The 16,372-nt window shown below is 44.4% G+C and overlaps 1 protein-coding gene across 6 annotated transcripts; it reads right to left on the bottom strand.

The window, feature by feature from the left end:
- Window positions 1-691: 691 nt before the first annotated feature.
- On the bottom strand, window positions 692-15,915 carry TRIM6 (tripartite motif containing 6). Of its 6 annotated transcripts, none has more exons than XM_045484273.1 (8): window positions 15,797-15,915; window positions 7,954-8,442; window positions 7,382-7,477; window positions 6,456-6,686; window positions 3,681-3,703; window positions 2,255-2,355; window positions 1,942-1,968; window positions 692-1,719 (listed from the first exon to the last, which is right to left on the bottom strand). In XM_045484273.1, exons 2-8 carry the CDS (start codon window positions 8,374-8,376, stop codon window positions 1,157-1,159), a joined length of 1,464 nt encoding a protein of 487 aa, XP_045340229.1. In that variant the 5' UTR covers window positions 8,377-8,442; window positions 15,797-15,915; the 3' UTR covers window positions 692-1,156. The 6 variants fall into 6 exon arrangements, with proteins under 6 accessions (XP_045340229.1, XP_045340232.1, XP_045340231.1 ...); XM_045484276.1 differs by having other exon boundaries at window positions 2,255-2,352; XM_045484275.1 differs by having other exon boundaries at window positions 7,382-7,474.
- Between the last annotated feature and the right edge of the window lie 457 nt (window positions 15,916-16,372).

Below are 16,372 nucleotides of genomic sequence, written 5' to 3'. Positions count from 1 at the left end.
CAGCAGACTTCAATTCAGAATAGTAATACTTGAAGTGCTCAACAGCCACTGGTAGCTCTTGGCTACCATATTGGACAGCTCTAGCTAACTTCTGTTTCCACTCTCACATCCACCTCATAATTTCTTTTGCAGCTGGCTCAAAAGCATATAGCGCCTCTGCCAAAGTCATAGCAGCTCATTCACAAAGCTGTTCACATTTGAGCATAAAGAAAGGGGGTAAAGCTGGAAAAAATCATTCTCTTCCTTAAAATTCTTTATAGTCTTTTCTTTGTATGTTTCCTCCCATTCTGGGAGAAAAACCTGTTTTGGATTTATCATTTTCTTCTCTCCTTTTTCTATTCTATTTCTATTCAATTCTATTCTATTTTCTATTCAATTCAATGAATTTGGGAGATTTGTTTTAAATTTTCAAACACGACGCTTAAAATTTTAAATCCATGAAGGTTGTAGTAAAAACTGAAATTAAAATTTCTTTCTTTGAATTTAAAGCCATCAGAATTAACATTCTAATGGTTTTTAGCACTCAATCATATATATACTTACACAAAAATACAATACTTTGTTCATTTGTTGCATTTTATAAAACCTGACAATGATGTTATAAGAATGTAACATTACAGGTCAATTTCTTTCATAAACAGAGATGGGAATGAAACCTAAACAATGTATTAGCAAAAATAAATCCAGTATCGCATGTGAAGAATAATAGTGATTTATTTCAGGACTTTGTGTTGCATTTAAAAATGGAAACAAATCAATGTACTCCAATAACAGAATAAAAATGACACAAGAAATCTCCATATTATAGACAGTATCTGTTGAAATTCAATTTTCCATTCAATATTTAAAAAATATAGAAAATAGAACAGAACTTCCTAAAAATTTGATCCCATGAATCAACAACAAAAAGAACTCCATCAAATATCATGCTTAATGGTAACATGTTGAAAGCTACCCCCCACCCATCCAAAGGTCTGTAATTAACTAGTCAGGGATGTTCACTATCACCTCTGGGTATATTCTAGCATTGAGTACATGTTCAAAGTGAAAGGCGTGAGAATGCAGGAATACAGAAGTTCAGAAAAGAGAGACTGAGGTACAGATGGACCTCAGACTAGAGGGTACTGCTCAGGTGTGAGTGGAGATGGCAGAATGTTCAAGAGCTTGGGCGACGCAGGGTCATCGGGACCACACAGTTGCAGGGATTAAAATATGGAGAAAGGGTGCTAGGAAAGTAATATTTAGAGAAGGTGTAGATGGGAAAGCCATGGTTTGTGACATTGTAAAAGGAGACAGTGCCCGCCTCGTAGTCTAAGAAAATCCCAACCCGGCGAGGGGGCACCATCATAGAGAGGAGCAGGGAAGTGGAAGATTCCTCATAGGCTCTATATTCATGTTTATGATGTAGCCCAATCACCCAGTATCCACTTTGAGGTTGATATCTGGAGTAAACATTTCGATTATTCGTAAACTGGTTGAAACAGTACGTGGGTTCCGCTGAATTACTGCACACCCCCAGGATCCAGTCAGTCTTCTTGGCCACATCTACCTCCCAGTAGTGTTTCCCAGAGGAGAAATGTTGGGAGCCCAGGATACCACAGTCATAATGCTCTTCCAGGTAAGACCCAGGCAGCGTGGCACCCACAAATCTCACTTGTCTCCGGTTTTTAGACATGACAAGATTTAAGTTAGCCGTGTGTGGATTCAGAGTCACGTCCACTGTGGAAAAAGATACAACATCAGCAGGGGAGGATAGGTACGCGGGTCTTAAGACACTGAGAAGAGGAAACCCAGAAGTGGAGGAATTGGAACTACATGGGGGTATGGAGGTATGGTATTAACACTTCGTGCCTTAGAGTATGTGGGTATGTCAGAGAAGGGGGGGAGCATGTGAAAGAGAATAAGGACATGTTGCTCAAAGATGCCATGCTGGCTACTTACCCCAGTAGCTCTGGACATCCGTCAGTTCTGTAATGATAACCAGAGTCAATCATGTTGCACAGAACTGACAGTCTCAGGTCTGCTGTCTCCCCATCATGGATTGAGGGGGGAGGCAAGGACTTCTGTAAGGATGCAAGTTGGCCATCTCATTCCTCCTTAAATATGAACTGTATGTTTTGCAGCATGCTATGTCCCTCCCTCTCTGACCTCTCTCTGCACCACTCTCCCCAAACATCAACTCTTCGCTCTATTCTATTTATTGCTTGGGCTACAATAATTACACATCCAAAAGCTGTCCCTTGAATCTCCTCACCTCTAAACACTCGCAGCATCCTTTTCAGATCTGGAACTCGAAACATACTCTTCAGCTTGGTGGGCAGAGCTTCTGGCTTCTTTAGGGTCCAGAACTCACTTCTAGAGAGAAGAGACCTTATGAATCTCCTACACTACTGCCCTTGGGTTCTTCCAACACCCATCTCCCTCATCTCCCAGGTCCCTGGGAGAACTTAAACATTCTTTCTTGAAGAAAATTAGCATAATTCAGCAAAGAGCCCTAGCACTGGAACCAAAGACTTGGACTAGAAACTAGCTTCTCAGCGTCTGTGTAAACTATGATAAGATCTAACCCTTCAAAGCCTCATTTTGGTTGGTTTTGTTGTTTTTGTAAAATACAATCATTTTCCCTTCTCTCTCTACATCTTAAGATTATATAAAATTAAATAAAATAGTGACTGGGAAATCCTTTGCTTCCTCTAAACAAGATACAAAATGCTTACAAGTGCCACCTTAGAGGGTCTACTACAAGGGACTGTGTTGAAGGGAGACTGCCAGGAACCTGCTGCCAGGGCTCTGAGAGTATTGAGTAAAGGGCTTCTTCTGAAGACTGAGTTTAGGCCTTAGGGTCTCCCAGAGGCCTAGGGAGAAAGGCCTTCAAAAAGAGGCCTGTCTCTAGGAATATTACGCCAGTTGGAGAAAGGAGACATCTACTCCACACTGAGAGTGAAGACTTCAGAAAGGACAACAGTCTCCATATTTCATGTGTCTGTGAGGAGCGTAAAGGTACCAGGTGTGTGGACAACCTTAGCTGTCATCTTAATGGATGAAATTCTAGAGTATGTGATAGAGAAGAAAACAGCTTTTGTTCGAGGCCTAAAACAACTCTTCTCAAGATTTCACATCTATGTTTTTATTGGAATTGAGAAAAATGTAAGTCTGAGGAGAAATAGGTAGCAAGGCAGGACTGTTCTAAAGCTAAGGGAGAAAGGGAAATTGAAGGCAGATGCCCCAAGAACTGATTCTTGGACCTTGGGAAACACAGATGGGAAATTTCCCTCTGATAAAAGACATGGACAAAGAAAATCCCTGTGTAGATTGAGGTAGCTATAAACTACTGGAATCAGGGCTGGAAGCAGGTAGAGTTTTGTGGCAAAAATGTTCCATCATAGGATACTAGAAGAGTAAATGATACTGTAACCTTTTATTCTTAAGAACCACTGTCCCCAATTTGTGACATCCATCCCCACCCCATCACTCAAATTCTCCTACCATAGAAACCAGGTCATTCCCTTTAGTTCAGGGAACCCAAAAATCCTCATGATGAGCAACTCAGGACATCATAGTCCTAAATCTCCCGTCTTGTGATTTTTCTTCTTTCCTTTTCCACTGACCACAAGATAATTCTATGGGTATCGGAACCTTTGTCAATCCAAGGGAACCACCCTGTATTCTCCTACACATACCTTTTCATGACATCACTCACATCCTAGGAAGGAAAGAGAAATTGTTAAGGCAAGGAGTTCTAGGTCTTATCCTCTAACACAGCCTCATCCATATTCCTTATCCATTCCCCACAACCCCATGATATCATGGAAATAAAGATGGACCCAATATGGAGGCCACAAAGTGGAGATAAGAACTCAAAGTAGACTGTCCCTGAGCCTCTATGTAGGAATGTTGGGAGATGATTCAACTCATCAGTAGCACCTTTATTTTGACAATAGTGTGTGTGTGTGTGTGTGTGTGTGTGTGTGTGTGTGTGTGTAATGTTATATATGCACATCACCTATTAGCACTAGAGAATCTCACATGATTAAGTCATAATTTCTGTCCTTGAGATGCTTACATTCTAGTTGCTAAGGATACAAGAGTCTTTTTTTTTTTTTTTAATTTTTTTTTTCAACGTTTATTTTTATTTTTGGGACAGAGAGAGACAGAGCATGAATGGGGGAGGGGCAGAGAGAGAGGGAGACACAGAATCGGAAACAGGCTCCAGGCTCTGAGCCATCAGCCCAGAGCCCGATGCGGGGCTCGAACTCACGGACCGCGAGATCGTGACCTGGCTGAAGTCGGACGCTTAACCGACTGCGCCACCCAGGCGCCCCAGGATACAAGAGTCTTAACTATGGTTATTTTTCAAACTTTGCCTCTTCTAGCCCTCTAAGCTATCCTTGCTGACTTCTTCCAGTTTTCTTGATTTTGACACACACATGTGTTGATGATTCCCAAATCGGAACTTCTGCTCAGATCACTCTCATCTGCACCAGCAAATGAGCCACCGACACCACAAACTCAAAATGTTTAAAGGAAAACTTACTTTTTCTGCAACCATGAGGTCTCGTATCTTCCATCTTCCTCAGTGTTACCAGCATCCATTTAGTCACCACATTTAGACAAAGTATCATCCTAAAAACTACCTTACATTCACCCTGACGTCCCATCTTAGGCCAAGCCAGTCCATTTCATGCTCGCAACTTCTTTTAGCCACCTGGTCTTCACTGTCATCACTGCCACCTCCTCCCTCACTTGAGCAGAAATGCCTCATAGCCTCCCACTTGGTCTCCCTAACTTCTGCCTCGTTACCACAATGACTGAAAAAAAGGCCAACGGTTTCATCTATTTTCTCTGTGTCGGGGCTATCTTTAAACTGGCCTGCACGTGGGAAGCAGTGGAGGTGGTGGATACGTGTCAACTTACACCAAATACCCAAGGTTGTGTGGGCCTTAAGGCATGGCTGTACTGAGGAACCCAAATGGCCAAATCAGGGTGCCACTTCATGGCTCTTTTTCTTTTGTTAGTGTTATTCTCAGGGGTCATATTTTGAAACTTGAAAGCTGTGGGCTTGCAGCAGCTATCAAATCTTACTGCGCAGCAATGCCCCACAGATACAGAAAAGAGAAGAGGAATGTGTTTGTGCTGGACAAGCTCTAGAAAAACTGACTGTGAGACAGCACTCAAGTTAAGACGCCCCCTGGGCAAGTCATGCTAATGGGTGTGAGAGTATACACAGATGCCTGGGTGAGCAACATACACTGATGATCCCTTTGCATGTACGGAGCAATGTTTACATCTTGAGGGGTCTGTGGAGAGGCAAGAATGGGAGCAGGGAGAAGCGTCAGTGTAACCCAATGTCAAAGACGAAGCAAAAGGGCAAGAAGAATAAAATGAAGATGGGAAATCAGGAGGAGTGCGGAAGAATGTCATAGTGACATTCTAGTAATGACCCCAATAGTAGGGCGCAAGAACAGGCAATGATTATTCTACCACCAAAGGGAGAAGAGGAAAGCAAGTAGGCAAACAGAGAGTAAGGAACAGCCTGAAGGTTCCGGAAGGTTACAAAGTACATCCTGTCTCCACTTCATAGTCACCCTATTCACTCTATGTAGAAAATACCTGCTCAGATTTCAATTTCAATTCAAGCTCCTGCACGAAACCTCTCCAGATTTGACACCTGGCACCCTCCCAATACACACATACGCTCACGCACACACACCCGAGTCCAGTCTTCTCTGTGCCTTAAAAAGACCTGTTCGAACTTCTATCACAACACGTTAAATGATTCTGCCCTAAGAAGACAGTAAAGCAAAAAAGGGTTGGTGATTACATACAGAACCTCTAAGTACTTGAGCTTTGTAGGTGTTTGCCGGGGACTAAGCTGGGTGAAAAGTACCTGACAAATCCCAAGTCAGCATCAGAGACAACAGGTGCCGAATGCCTACCTCTTCTCAACAGAAGAGGCATTATGTGCCCCACAAGGGATATTTGGCAATATCTGGAGGATTTCTGGTTGTCAGAGCAGACAGGAGTGGGGGGTGGGGGGTGGAGCTACTGGCATCTAGTGGGTGGAGGCCAGGGATCCTGCTAAACATGTTACAATGCACAGAGCAGCCCCTCCCAGCAAAGAATTCCCAGCTCAAAATATCAATAGTGCCGAGATTCAGAAGTGCTGCTGTAGAACATCAATGGATATAACAGATCTTCTCCACTGTATCAAATAAAGTTTTGGACCTCAGTTTATACATAATAAGTAAAAATGAGACATTCCCCTAGCATTTGTACTTTAATTATTCCATTCTTTATCCATGACCTCTACACAGTTTAACAGGCAAAAGGCCCAAGTGGGCCAAACGAATTGTTTTCTTGCCCCCACCAGGTCATCAGTCCCGTGTAAGAAGGGAAGGAGAGTTAGTCTCCCTTTGCCTGGACCGTCAGATCAGGGGCTCCTTCACAAGTCTCACCTGCAGCAGCTCCATTGCCGACCCCTGACACCGAAGCTCCAGGTCTGAGATGAGCTCCCTCAGTGACTGGCTCTGCTGGTCCAGCTCATCCTCAGCCTCTTCTAAAATACTCAGCCCCTTCCTCTCTTCCTCCTCCAGCTTTTTCAACTGTCGCTGCTCTTCTTTGTCCAGGATGCTTCTCAACTTATTAAACTGTGTCTGGATCCTGTGTCTCTCAGGTTCCATCTGATTCTTTAAGAACATGCAAGAGGAAGAGGCTGCTAGTCTGTTGAGCTGAGGGTCTCCTCTCTGGAGCGGGGATGCGGGGGGGGGGGGTGGGGAGGGTCAGGCTCAGCACTGCTCTTGGGGCCAGGTCTCACCAGGAGAGGGTAAATGGGGGAAGAAGTCCTGCAGAACCTGTTCTTCCCTTCTGTTCTCTTTTCAGTTCTTCCCAGACCATGAGCCCCAGGCTACCTTATCTAGGCCTCCTAGATATAGACTATGGCTCCTGGGTGAGGTCTAGATTCCAAGCTGCCTCCGTGGCCTCCCATGCATCTGCATTGGCCTCTCCTTCCAATTCGGAGTACCAAGGTGGGAATGATCGGCCTGTGTGAGACCTGTCTTTCCAGCAGCTTTCAGAGCTTGAAACCATAGAATAAGGTCTGGAATCAGGAATTGGGGGCCACCAATGGCCTTTCCTCTCCTATGTAACTATCTTCAAAAACCTGAATTCCTTTTTGATGTATTCATTCTCTGACTCCTCCTTCCCCAACTCCACAGCAAGAACAATACCCTTGTTTTTGTAAGGGTCACAGTGAGGATGGGGCAAAGGGAAGCTCTTCCAGTCAAATGAGGGAACAGACAGGACCAGGGCTCCTTTGCCCTCGGTTCCCATGCCCTGCCCTGATTCCTGTCCCAGGACACCTTCAGGAAGAAATCTCTCTTACCTTCCAGGATGTCCTCTTCCCTATGATAACAGCTTTTAGTCTCTCGGCTTCCTGCTGCTCTTGCCTCAGCTTCCTCAGAGACTCCTGGAACTTCTCCTTAAAGAAACATCAGGTCAAGCAGGGTCAAGCGCTAGCTTGTCTCCGTGCCCAGAACAGAGTAAATGGGGAAGAGATTATGCTGACCTCAGAAGCCTATCCTGCTGGGGCTGAAGAACTGAGAAGGCCTAAGGATCTTTTATGTAGAGTGGATGCAGACTGATTGTCTCTCCTCCCAGGGAAAAAACCTGCCCACGAAGGACTTTCCTCTCATTGCCACCATATTCCTCACACTTGATCCACCAAGGCCCCTAGCTGCACCCCCCCCCTCCCCCCACATCATCCTCTGTTCATGCAGAGCAGGTCTTGAGCAAGAAAGAGATAAAGTTACCCTTGGGCAGTGAGGGCCTTTTCTAGGTTCATCCTCTAGGTAAACAGGAAAACTACAAAGAAATTAGGTTGCAGCATGAAGAAAAGTTACAATCTCCTGCCAAGGCCCCCTGCTCCTCCTGCCTTCCTGCCATGTGGGCTCCCACCTGGTACTCATGGGCAACCTCCTCCATGAGGACTGTGTGGTGACCACGGTGCTCCTGAGACCGCTCACAAAGCCAGCAGATGAGCTTCCCATCTTCCTTGCAGAAGAGCTGGAGTTTCTCTCCATGGTGTGCACAGAGACTTGCCTTCAGCTGCATCCCGGGGCCCAACACCACCTCTCTGAGTCTCTCTGCGATGTTGGCCAGGTGCCGATTCGGCCGCAGGTCCCCGGGCCGGTAGCTGGTCTGGCACACAGGACAGCTGCTTTCCCCTTCTTGGCCTATCACCCATTCTGCGCTGTTCCCCGTGATGCAGGCCTGGCAGAAGCTGTGGCCACAGTCAATGCTCAGGGGTTCTGTCAGGAGCTCCAGGCAGATGGGGCAGGTCACCTCCTCTTGTATGTCCACCAGGACTGCTGAGGTCATTGTAGCTATTCTCCTGGCTCCTGCCCGCCTAGCTGAGATTTCTAAGACACCTCCTGCTCACAGATCCTGGGTAGATGGGCAAACAAAAAAGGGTCAGAGTAAGAAATGAGGGTGAATACTGGGTGGCCCAGTCAGTCAAGTGTCCAACGTGGGCTCAGGTCGCGATCTCACAGTTCATGAATTCGAGCCCCAAGTTGGGCTCTGTGCTGACAGCTCGGAGCCTGGAGTCTGCTTCGGATTCTGTATCTCCCTCTCTCTCTGCTCTTTACCCACTCATGCTCTGTCTCGCTCTCAAGTAGAAATAAACTTACAAAAAAAAAAAAAAGAAAGAAAGAAAGAAAGAAAGAAAGAAAGAAGAGAAAAAGAAAGAAAGAAAGAAAGAAAGAAAGAAGAAAGAAAGAAAGAAAGAAAGAAAGAAAGAAAGAAAGAAGAAAGAAAGAAAGAAAGAAAGAAAGAAAGAAAGAAAGAAAGAAAGAAAGAAAGAAATGAGGGTGATTAAAAGGATGTTGGGTATTCTGAACATAGAGATCAGATACCTGGGGCAACAAGGGCTTCTTATCCTGGCTTCAGACATGTTATTTACCCCAACTCATACATGACGTCAATTTGTGCTCTCAGTAGAGCAAGAATTATAATTTCCCTTTACTCCTACTGGATGGAGGGACCAACTGTGGCCCATGAGAAGTGGCCTTGTGTGAGCCACCATCTGTTTGTTCTCATCCACCAAAACACACCCTTGGTACTAAAAGCACCAAACAGGGGCTCCTGAGTGGCTCAGTTGGTTAAAAGCACCAAAACACGCGGCTGCCTCAGGATGTGTGCACTTGCTGTTACTGCTTCAAGAAAGACCGTTCACCCTGATATCCGCCTGACTCAGGGACTTCATTCCACACTCTGCTTTCATGCTCTCTTATCAGAAAAGTTGGCTCTGTCTAACCTAACTGAACCTAACCTAACCACTCTTATAAAAATCACTCTTCACATACTAACCTGCTTCATTGTTCTTTTTATCACCACTTAAATGTACATCTTTAATTGCCTGAATCCTCCCACTAGAATATAAGTTCTAGAGATCGGAGACTGTTTTTGTTCATTACTGTAGCTCAGAAATAGCAGTGCCTACACATAGATCCTCAACTTTATTTTTACATTTTAATTCCAGTATAGTTAACATACAGTGATATATTGGCTTCAAGTGTAAGGTCCTCAACTTTTGATGAATAAGAACCTCCTTTTTTCATGAGCTTTCTTGTGAGATTCATTTATTGCGAAGACACTTCCACCTTCTTACAGGTCTGTTCCATACAGAGCCCTTTCATCCCTCATGGTCACCTTCCCAGAAAAAAACAAAAACACCAGCAATGACCACAATAACATGAGGTAATATTTTTATAAAACTTTTATACCTAGTTGTGATTTAGAAATCACATTCCCCTGATTTCTTTAACCCTCATAGAAAAACCCTGAATAAATAAGTATTTTTGGCTCTTTGATAAAACAATAGAGACAGACATTAAGTGACATAATAAAATCAAACAGCTTCTAAGTCATAGAGTTGGCAGAACTTAACATGTCCATAATCCTAGTTCAAGGCTCTGTCCTCAAAGTCAGAACTTTAAACAGATGTTCAGTGGTGAAGGTGGTAAAAATCAGACACAGACCCGGGGCTTTAGGGATGTGGAAATGAGAAAGGTCCTGCTTGATGAAGAAATTTCACCAGGGCCTGTGATAAATTTTGACAGGAGCCTTAAGGGATACATGTGTTGAGAGAGGGGAGGGGAAAGGTGGGGCTGAGACCACGTGCCCTTCTAGTGTAGGACTAGTCCCCAGAGAAAGACCTAAGGAAGATGTATGAAGGGACAAAGAGGTCTTACAGCATTTCAGGCAAGTACTGAATCACTAATGGGATAGAAATGTGTAAAAGTGGGAGGAAGGCGGAATGAAGTCCTGATACATGCTTCAGCGTGAATGCCCTTGACAACATCAGGCCAGGTGAACGAAGCCACACACAAAAGATCACACATTATAGAATCCCATTTACACAAAAGGTCCAGAGTAGGTGAATCTTAGGCAGGGAAAATAGATTAGTTGATGAGGGAGAAAGAATGGGGAGTTACTGCTCAGAGGTTTAGGGTTTCTTTACGAGGTGATGAAAATTCTGGAATTAGATAGTGGTGCTTATTGAATACATTTGTTACTATACCAAAAAATATACCTTAAAAGGGTGAAATTCATGATATGAGAATTATATCTTAATAAACAAAGTGCATGAGAGGAAGAAAGAAGAGGAGGGGGCTTACCCATGACCTCCAGTGCAGAGTTCTCCCCGCCTCTCAGCTTGTATAAAAGGCATGTGATGGGAGAGTACTGGAGAGTCAAGCATGGTTCTATAGCTGCTGTGGGGAGATAATGATGAATGAAACAAATACTCCCCAAGGGCATATACTATTTAGACTCCCAGCAGGAAACAAATCTACTCTCGAAGACACAAAGATAGATAACCGTGATTAATGCAGACAAGTGTATATGAAATGTGTATGAAGGAAATAATCATCAATACCATTTTCTGATCACTTCTATGTGCTAGGCAATGGCTGAACTCTTTACAGATATTATATAAGCAATCCCCACAATAATTCTATCAGGGAAGTTTAATAACATCTATTTTCTGAATGTGAAAAGTGAATTTCTTAAAAAGGTGTTTAACTACCAAAAGTCTCAGAGTGAGTAAGTGACAAAGTAAAGATAACAATCCTGTTTTATGCAGCTTCAAATCTCAGGTTATTAATCAGAGACCCGCCTGGTCCTTCAAGGGAGAGAATGTTTTCTTCATGCTACCCACATCACCTGCAAGGGCACTCCGATCATGAAGTGGCTCAGCTTGCTTCTGTCCATATCCTGACCAGCACTGGTCTCACTTTTTGGCCACACTGCTTCAGGATAGAATCCCAGTTCTTCCTAGCATTTAAAAGCATCCAACAGGGGTGCCTGGGTGGCTCAGTCGGTTAAGCGTCTGACTTCAGCTCAGGTCATGATCTCACGGTGCATGGGTTTGAGCCCTGCACTGGGCTCTGGGCTGACCGCTCAGAGCCTGGAACCTGCTTCCAATTCTGTGTCTCCCTCCCTCTCTGCCCCTCCCCCCTCATGCTCTGTCTCTGTCTCAAAAATCAACAAACGTTAAAAAATAAATTAAAAAAAAAAGCATCCAACAGCTCTTTCTAAATTATCTACAGGCTCCTTCCCCAGCCCAACTCTGCTTCATTCCTGGCATTACATCTTGCAGACTCAGGCTGCCTCCTTTTCCCTGGCAGTATAGGGCAGAAAAGAAGGCGATGGTACTAGAGTAACATGGACCCAGCTCTAAATCCTGAATTTATCAGTGTCTAGTTTTAGAACACTGGAATAATTCCTGATCTGAGATGTGGCTTCATCTTTCGTGCACTGCTGAAATCATTCCTCCCTTAGGAGTACAGTTGTGATAATTGTCTGAGCCAATGTAAAAACTAGTTATGGTTACACCTAAGCTGGCACTGCTCTCTGATCTTCTGGTGCTCTTACCTCTCACCACAAGGAAAAGGGCCTCTGGATATTTTTACTGGGGACAGAGCAAAGTCTGGTAGATAGATAGCCCTAAATAAGTATCTGTTACAAGAATTCATGAGGCACTTCCTTACCACTTTTCGTATCTTCTTACTTCTTTTGGACCTACGATGAAAATCCACTATTTCCATTCATAACAAGATTTAATGAGATGGCATTTAAGGACAACATGAGAAAGCTCAGCCTGAGCCAGTTGCCTCTGTGTGCCTGGGGTAAGGGTCAGTTAAAAAAGCTAGAAGCTTCTCTAGACAACTAGAAATGCTAGAATTTACTCTAATTTTATTTCTTGTCTGTGCTGAATTAAGACAGATGTCCTTCTCATTGAAAAACACTATTTTATTCTCATTATTAGAAGTTTTCAGTTGTTAAATTATATTACTATTGTCTTAAATCACAAAGAGAATTTTTTAAAGACATCTTTCTTGTGCATGTATGTATGTATGTATGTATGTGTAGAGTGAGTGTGTGTGTTCTGGCATTTAATCACTTTCCTTGGAAGCCATTTGTCTGCTTGCCTAGCTGGAGCCTTGCCTGGGACATGAAAGAGCCAGCTCACAAATGCACTGCCTCGCTGAAAGCACACTAGCCCTGGGCTCCCAAATGTGACCTTCCTGTACAGGATAGGCCACGGGGCATTTCTGCCTCCTGAAAGCAATGTAATGCAATAATAGCCAAGTCCTGGAAATAATCCATAAAACCATTAACTGGTAAATGAACACATTTTGGTATATCCACACAAGGGCATATTACCAAACAATAAAATGGAATGGATACTTAACCACAAGATATACTTCAAAAGCATTATATAAAGGGAAAGAAGCCAGATACCAAAGGTAAGTTTCTATATGATTCCATTTATATGAAATCTTAGAAAAAACAAAACTACAGGATACGAGTTGAAAACTGACTAGTGGATGCCAATGTCCAGGGGTGTAAGAAGGGGATTACTTGCAACGGGACACAAGAACTTTTGGGGGTGATGGAAATGTCCTTTATATAGGATTATGTTGGTGATTACCAATTGTCTACATATCAACGCTCATAGAATTGTGTGCTTAAAGTTAACTTGATAGATGTAAATTAGAACTCGTTAGAGCTGACAAAAACAGAAAGAAGAAATGTATTGAGAAAAATTGAAGGCGTGGCTCTCTATCTTCTAAGCACGAATTAGAACTGAGCTGTCAAATATGGTAGCCACTTGAAGTGTGGATAGTCAAAAATGAGATCTTTTAAATATAAAATACACACCAGATTTCAAAGATTTTGTTAGAAAAAATAATCTAAAATGCAACATTAACTGTTTTTATATTGATTACTCATCCTAAAAATTGACACATTGAGTTAAATAAAATATATTAAAAAATCCGTTTCACCTGTTTCTTTTTAATGAGGCCACCAGAAAATTTAAAATTATACATGTGGTCCCATATTTCTATAGTTCTTGTTCACCTAATGCAGTACTATAGATATTCAAGACAAAGATTTTTAAGCAGAAAAGGTGATGTAAGAGTTGATGTCGCTTCTCAACGTGTATAAAGTTGAGGCTGCAGAAAAGAAGAAATTGTGAAGGAGGGGAGCACAGAGCTAGCATGTTTGAGTAACCCTTGCCCACATCCCTGCAGGCCTTTGACCACCCGCAGCAGCGGAGCGCAGCCCAGAGAGGACATAACAGGTCAATTCAGCCTCCCTTGGAGGCCGGTCTCAAGAGCAGTGTGGCCGGGCTGAGATGACAGCCCGGCCGTGTGAGTGCAGATCCCAGAGCCTGAGGTGCCTGAGTTCAGTGGGTCAAATTTGCAAATGAAAGAGGCCAAATTCATGACCAGGCAGAACTATTAAATCAGAAGCAGATGCCTGAAAAAGAAGGTCAGGTGGTCAGCTAACTATCAGCATTGGCATCCAATGGAACTCTTTATGCAGAATCTCAGCCTCACCCTGGCCAATTCAGTTTCTGCAAGTCAATAAAGATCCCCAGGTGATGCCTATACACAGACAGGAAGGCTTCAGAAGCACTGTTTTAGATACGGGCGCTTCCTCCACAGGCAGATGCAACACAGGGGGCAAAGTAGCTAGAAAAGGGTGGGGAGAGGAAGATTCAGAGAATGGCTGATATTTAGATCTGAAACATCGGAAAGAATGGAAGCTCACAATTCAGTATCAAAATGGCTGCAGAAAAAAAAGCCAGTGACTGGGCAGGGAATACTAAAGGTTAGCGCAGGCTGGGGGCTCAAAATAAGTTAGAAATAAGATGGTCAGGCCTGCCCACTCCCCCACTCCAGCTGGGAGGTCTACTGAAAATGCAGCAAAAACCCAATCAGGTGGAAACTGCTTTCATAAGTGAGTTTAGTTTCTCATGTTTAGGGAATAACGGTATTTTTTTTTTCGTTATATTCTACTTTAACCTATTATCTGGGATGGATTATCTAACAGGTGGCACTTGATAAATAGTTGAATTGGAATATTATCTGCTTCACTTTTTTTTTTTAATTTACATCGAAAGAATCTCTATCCCATGCGTTTCAGAAACTTGTAATAACTTTGCAAATTCTTAAAATATTGTCCTGCACAGGTTTTCTTCTTCTCCCTTTTAAATAATCCATTAACTGAGGGTTTTTTTCTAAAGAATAGTTCATAAAATCCTTATTTTCCCCTTGCATTTGTGAATCCCACTTGAAATCCCAACTTTTTAAAACTCTTAAATTTTTAACTTTAGATGTTAGCCATATTCTTCTTTATTATTGTGCATTTTAACATATTGTGTTCCCCACTCTATTTATTCTTGCAAAAATCGTTTTAATTGTGGATTTTAAAAGCTCAGCATTGAGTTTGTCAAGAATAATGACTTGATAATTTACTATTTGTAGTCGCCTATGTGTTTAAACCCTCAATACTCACCCAAACTCTAGGGTACAAATATTTCTCTGTCCATTTTATAGATGGATGAAACCCAAACTCAAAAAGGTCAGGGTCGGAGGCAGAATTTGGACACAGGGGGTTCTCAAGCATATATTTCTGCCTCGATTAACTAATCAACGTTGTCACTAATCTGAATTCACTGAGTTGGGGTGAGGATGAAAAGAAATAACGATCAAGTCGTCTATACCATGAGCTCGGAAAAGGAAGGGACTTCATGTCTTATACTGCCCTGTCACCTCGGCCAGAAGTGACAGTAAGTGGCGCGTCACAGAAAGGCAGACATCTCCCGGTGGCCGGCACGTCGAGAGAATGAGAAGCCAGAGAGGATCTGGCTGTGAGCAGCCCCGGGTGGTCAAGACTCTCCAAGTAGTTTTAAGTAGATTGTGAGGGCCAGAGGGTGCGGGGCCTGCTCGGTTCCTCGACAGGCAGGGCTCCAGGCCAGCCCCGCCTCCGAACGGACCCGCAGGTCTGGCGAGGGCGGAAGGCTCACCCCCCAACCCCCTGGCGAGAGGTCAAGGCCTCCCGGGTGGAGGATGAGCGGTGTCACTTCCTGGGGCAGAGCGGCCGAGACGGGGGAGGGGGTGCTGACCTCAGAATCCACGCCGTCCCACGGTTTGCACCCATTCCCGAACCCAAAACTTCCAGGACTGCACCCCCTTCCCCCGCATCCTACCGCCCCCTAACACCACCCTTTACACAGACTACTCCCGGCTCCCAAGCCAGGCAGGGGTCGCCGGGCCTTCCGCGCTCCCTTGCCAAACTCGAGTCAACTCGAAACCGCAGAGGTCTCCGTCGCTCTGGTCCACCCACGAAGTCCCCCCCCGCACCCCAGCCTGCAGGGCGGGCGGGGCTCCCAGCGCCAGCGGAGACAGCGGTGGCTGGCCAGAAAGCGGACTTGCTCACTAACCTGGACTCTGGGTCTGGATCGGAGCCGAGGACTCGCAGGAGCGGCAGCCTCCACCCACCCCTGCCCAGAGACTCCGAGCCCAGAGGCGGGGCGAGGCGAGGGCCAGAGGTTGCTGATAGGGCCGGCGCGTCCCGCGGCGCGGGGCCCGCACTCCAGGGGTGTGGTGGCCGGGGCCCCAGCTGCCAGAGGGGGCGCTGTTCCGCTCACCTGGGAGCCGCGAGTCTGGGGCCTGGGGGAACACCTGAGCGCCCCGAGAGGGCACTTGTGCATCGTCTTCACGTTACCGGAGTCTTCCGATCTCACGTCAGTGTTGAGTAACACTGATAATACAGCCGTACGCTCTATTAATTAAATTGTCTGAATAAAAGAATCCAAATGTATACGTGTAGGTAAAGATAACTGCCTTGCACCATAATGGTATGCTTTGCAAAGTCATCATTAAAAGGTATTAACTTAAAAACTGTATCTGCAATTTTAACCTATGTGACCTATGTACACTATGAGAGACGATAGATACGTGTATTTAGGTCCTTGTGCATACATGCAAAGCTTGAGAAGCCTGAGAGCTGTAGCTGT

The sequence above is a fragment of the Leopardus geoffroyi genome, chromosome D1, assembly GCF_018350155.1.
Source record: "Leopardus geoffroyi isolate Oge1 chromosome D1, O.geoffroyi_Oge1_pat1.0, whole genome shotgun sequence".
NCBI lineage: Eukaryota > Metazoa > Chordata > Mammalia > Carnivora > Felidae > Leopardus > Leopardus geoffroyi.
This window is presented reverse-complemented; position numbering and strand designations above follow the sequence as displayed.

Bases quoted from the DNA above. Each gene is read 5' to 3' on its own strand.
- TRIM6 (XM_045484273.1), bottom strand. From the start codon at position 8,376: ATGACCTCAGCAGTCCTGGTGGACATACAAGAGGAGGTGACCTGCCCC. The intron at 6,687-7,381 runs GTAAGAGAGATT...ATGTTCTTAAAG, and splicing joins GGAAGAGGACATCCTGGAAG to AATCAGATGGAACCTGAGAG. The intron at 1,969-2,254 runs GTGAGGAGATTC...TTATCATTACAG, and splicing joins GATGCTGCGAGTGTTTAGAG to AACTGACGGATGTCCAGAGC.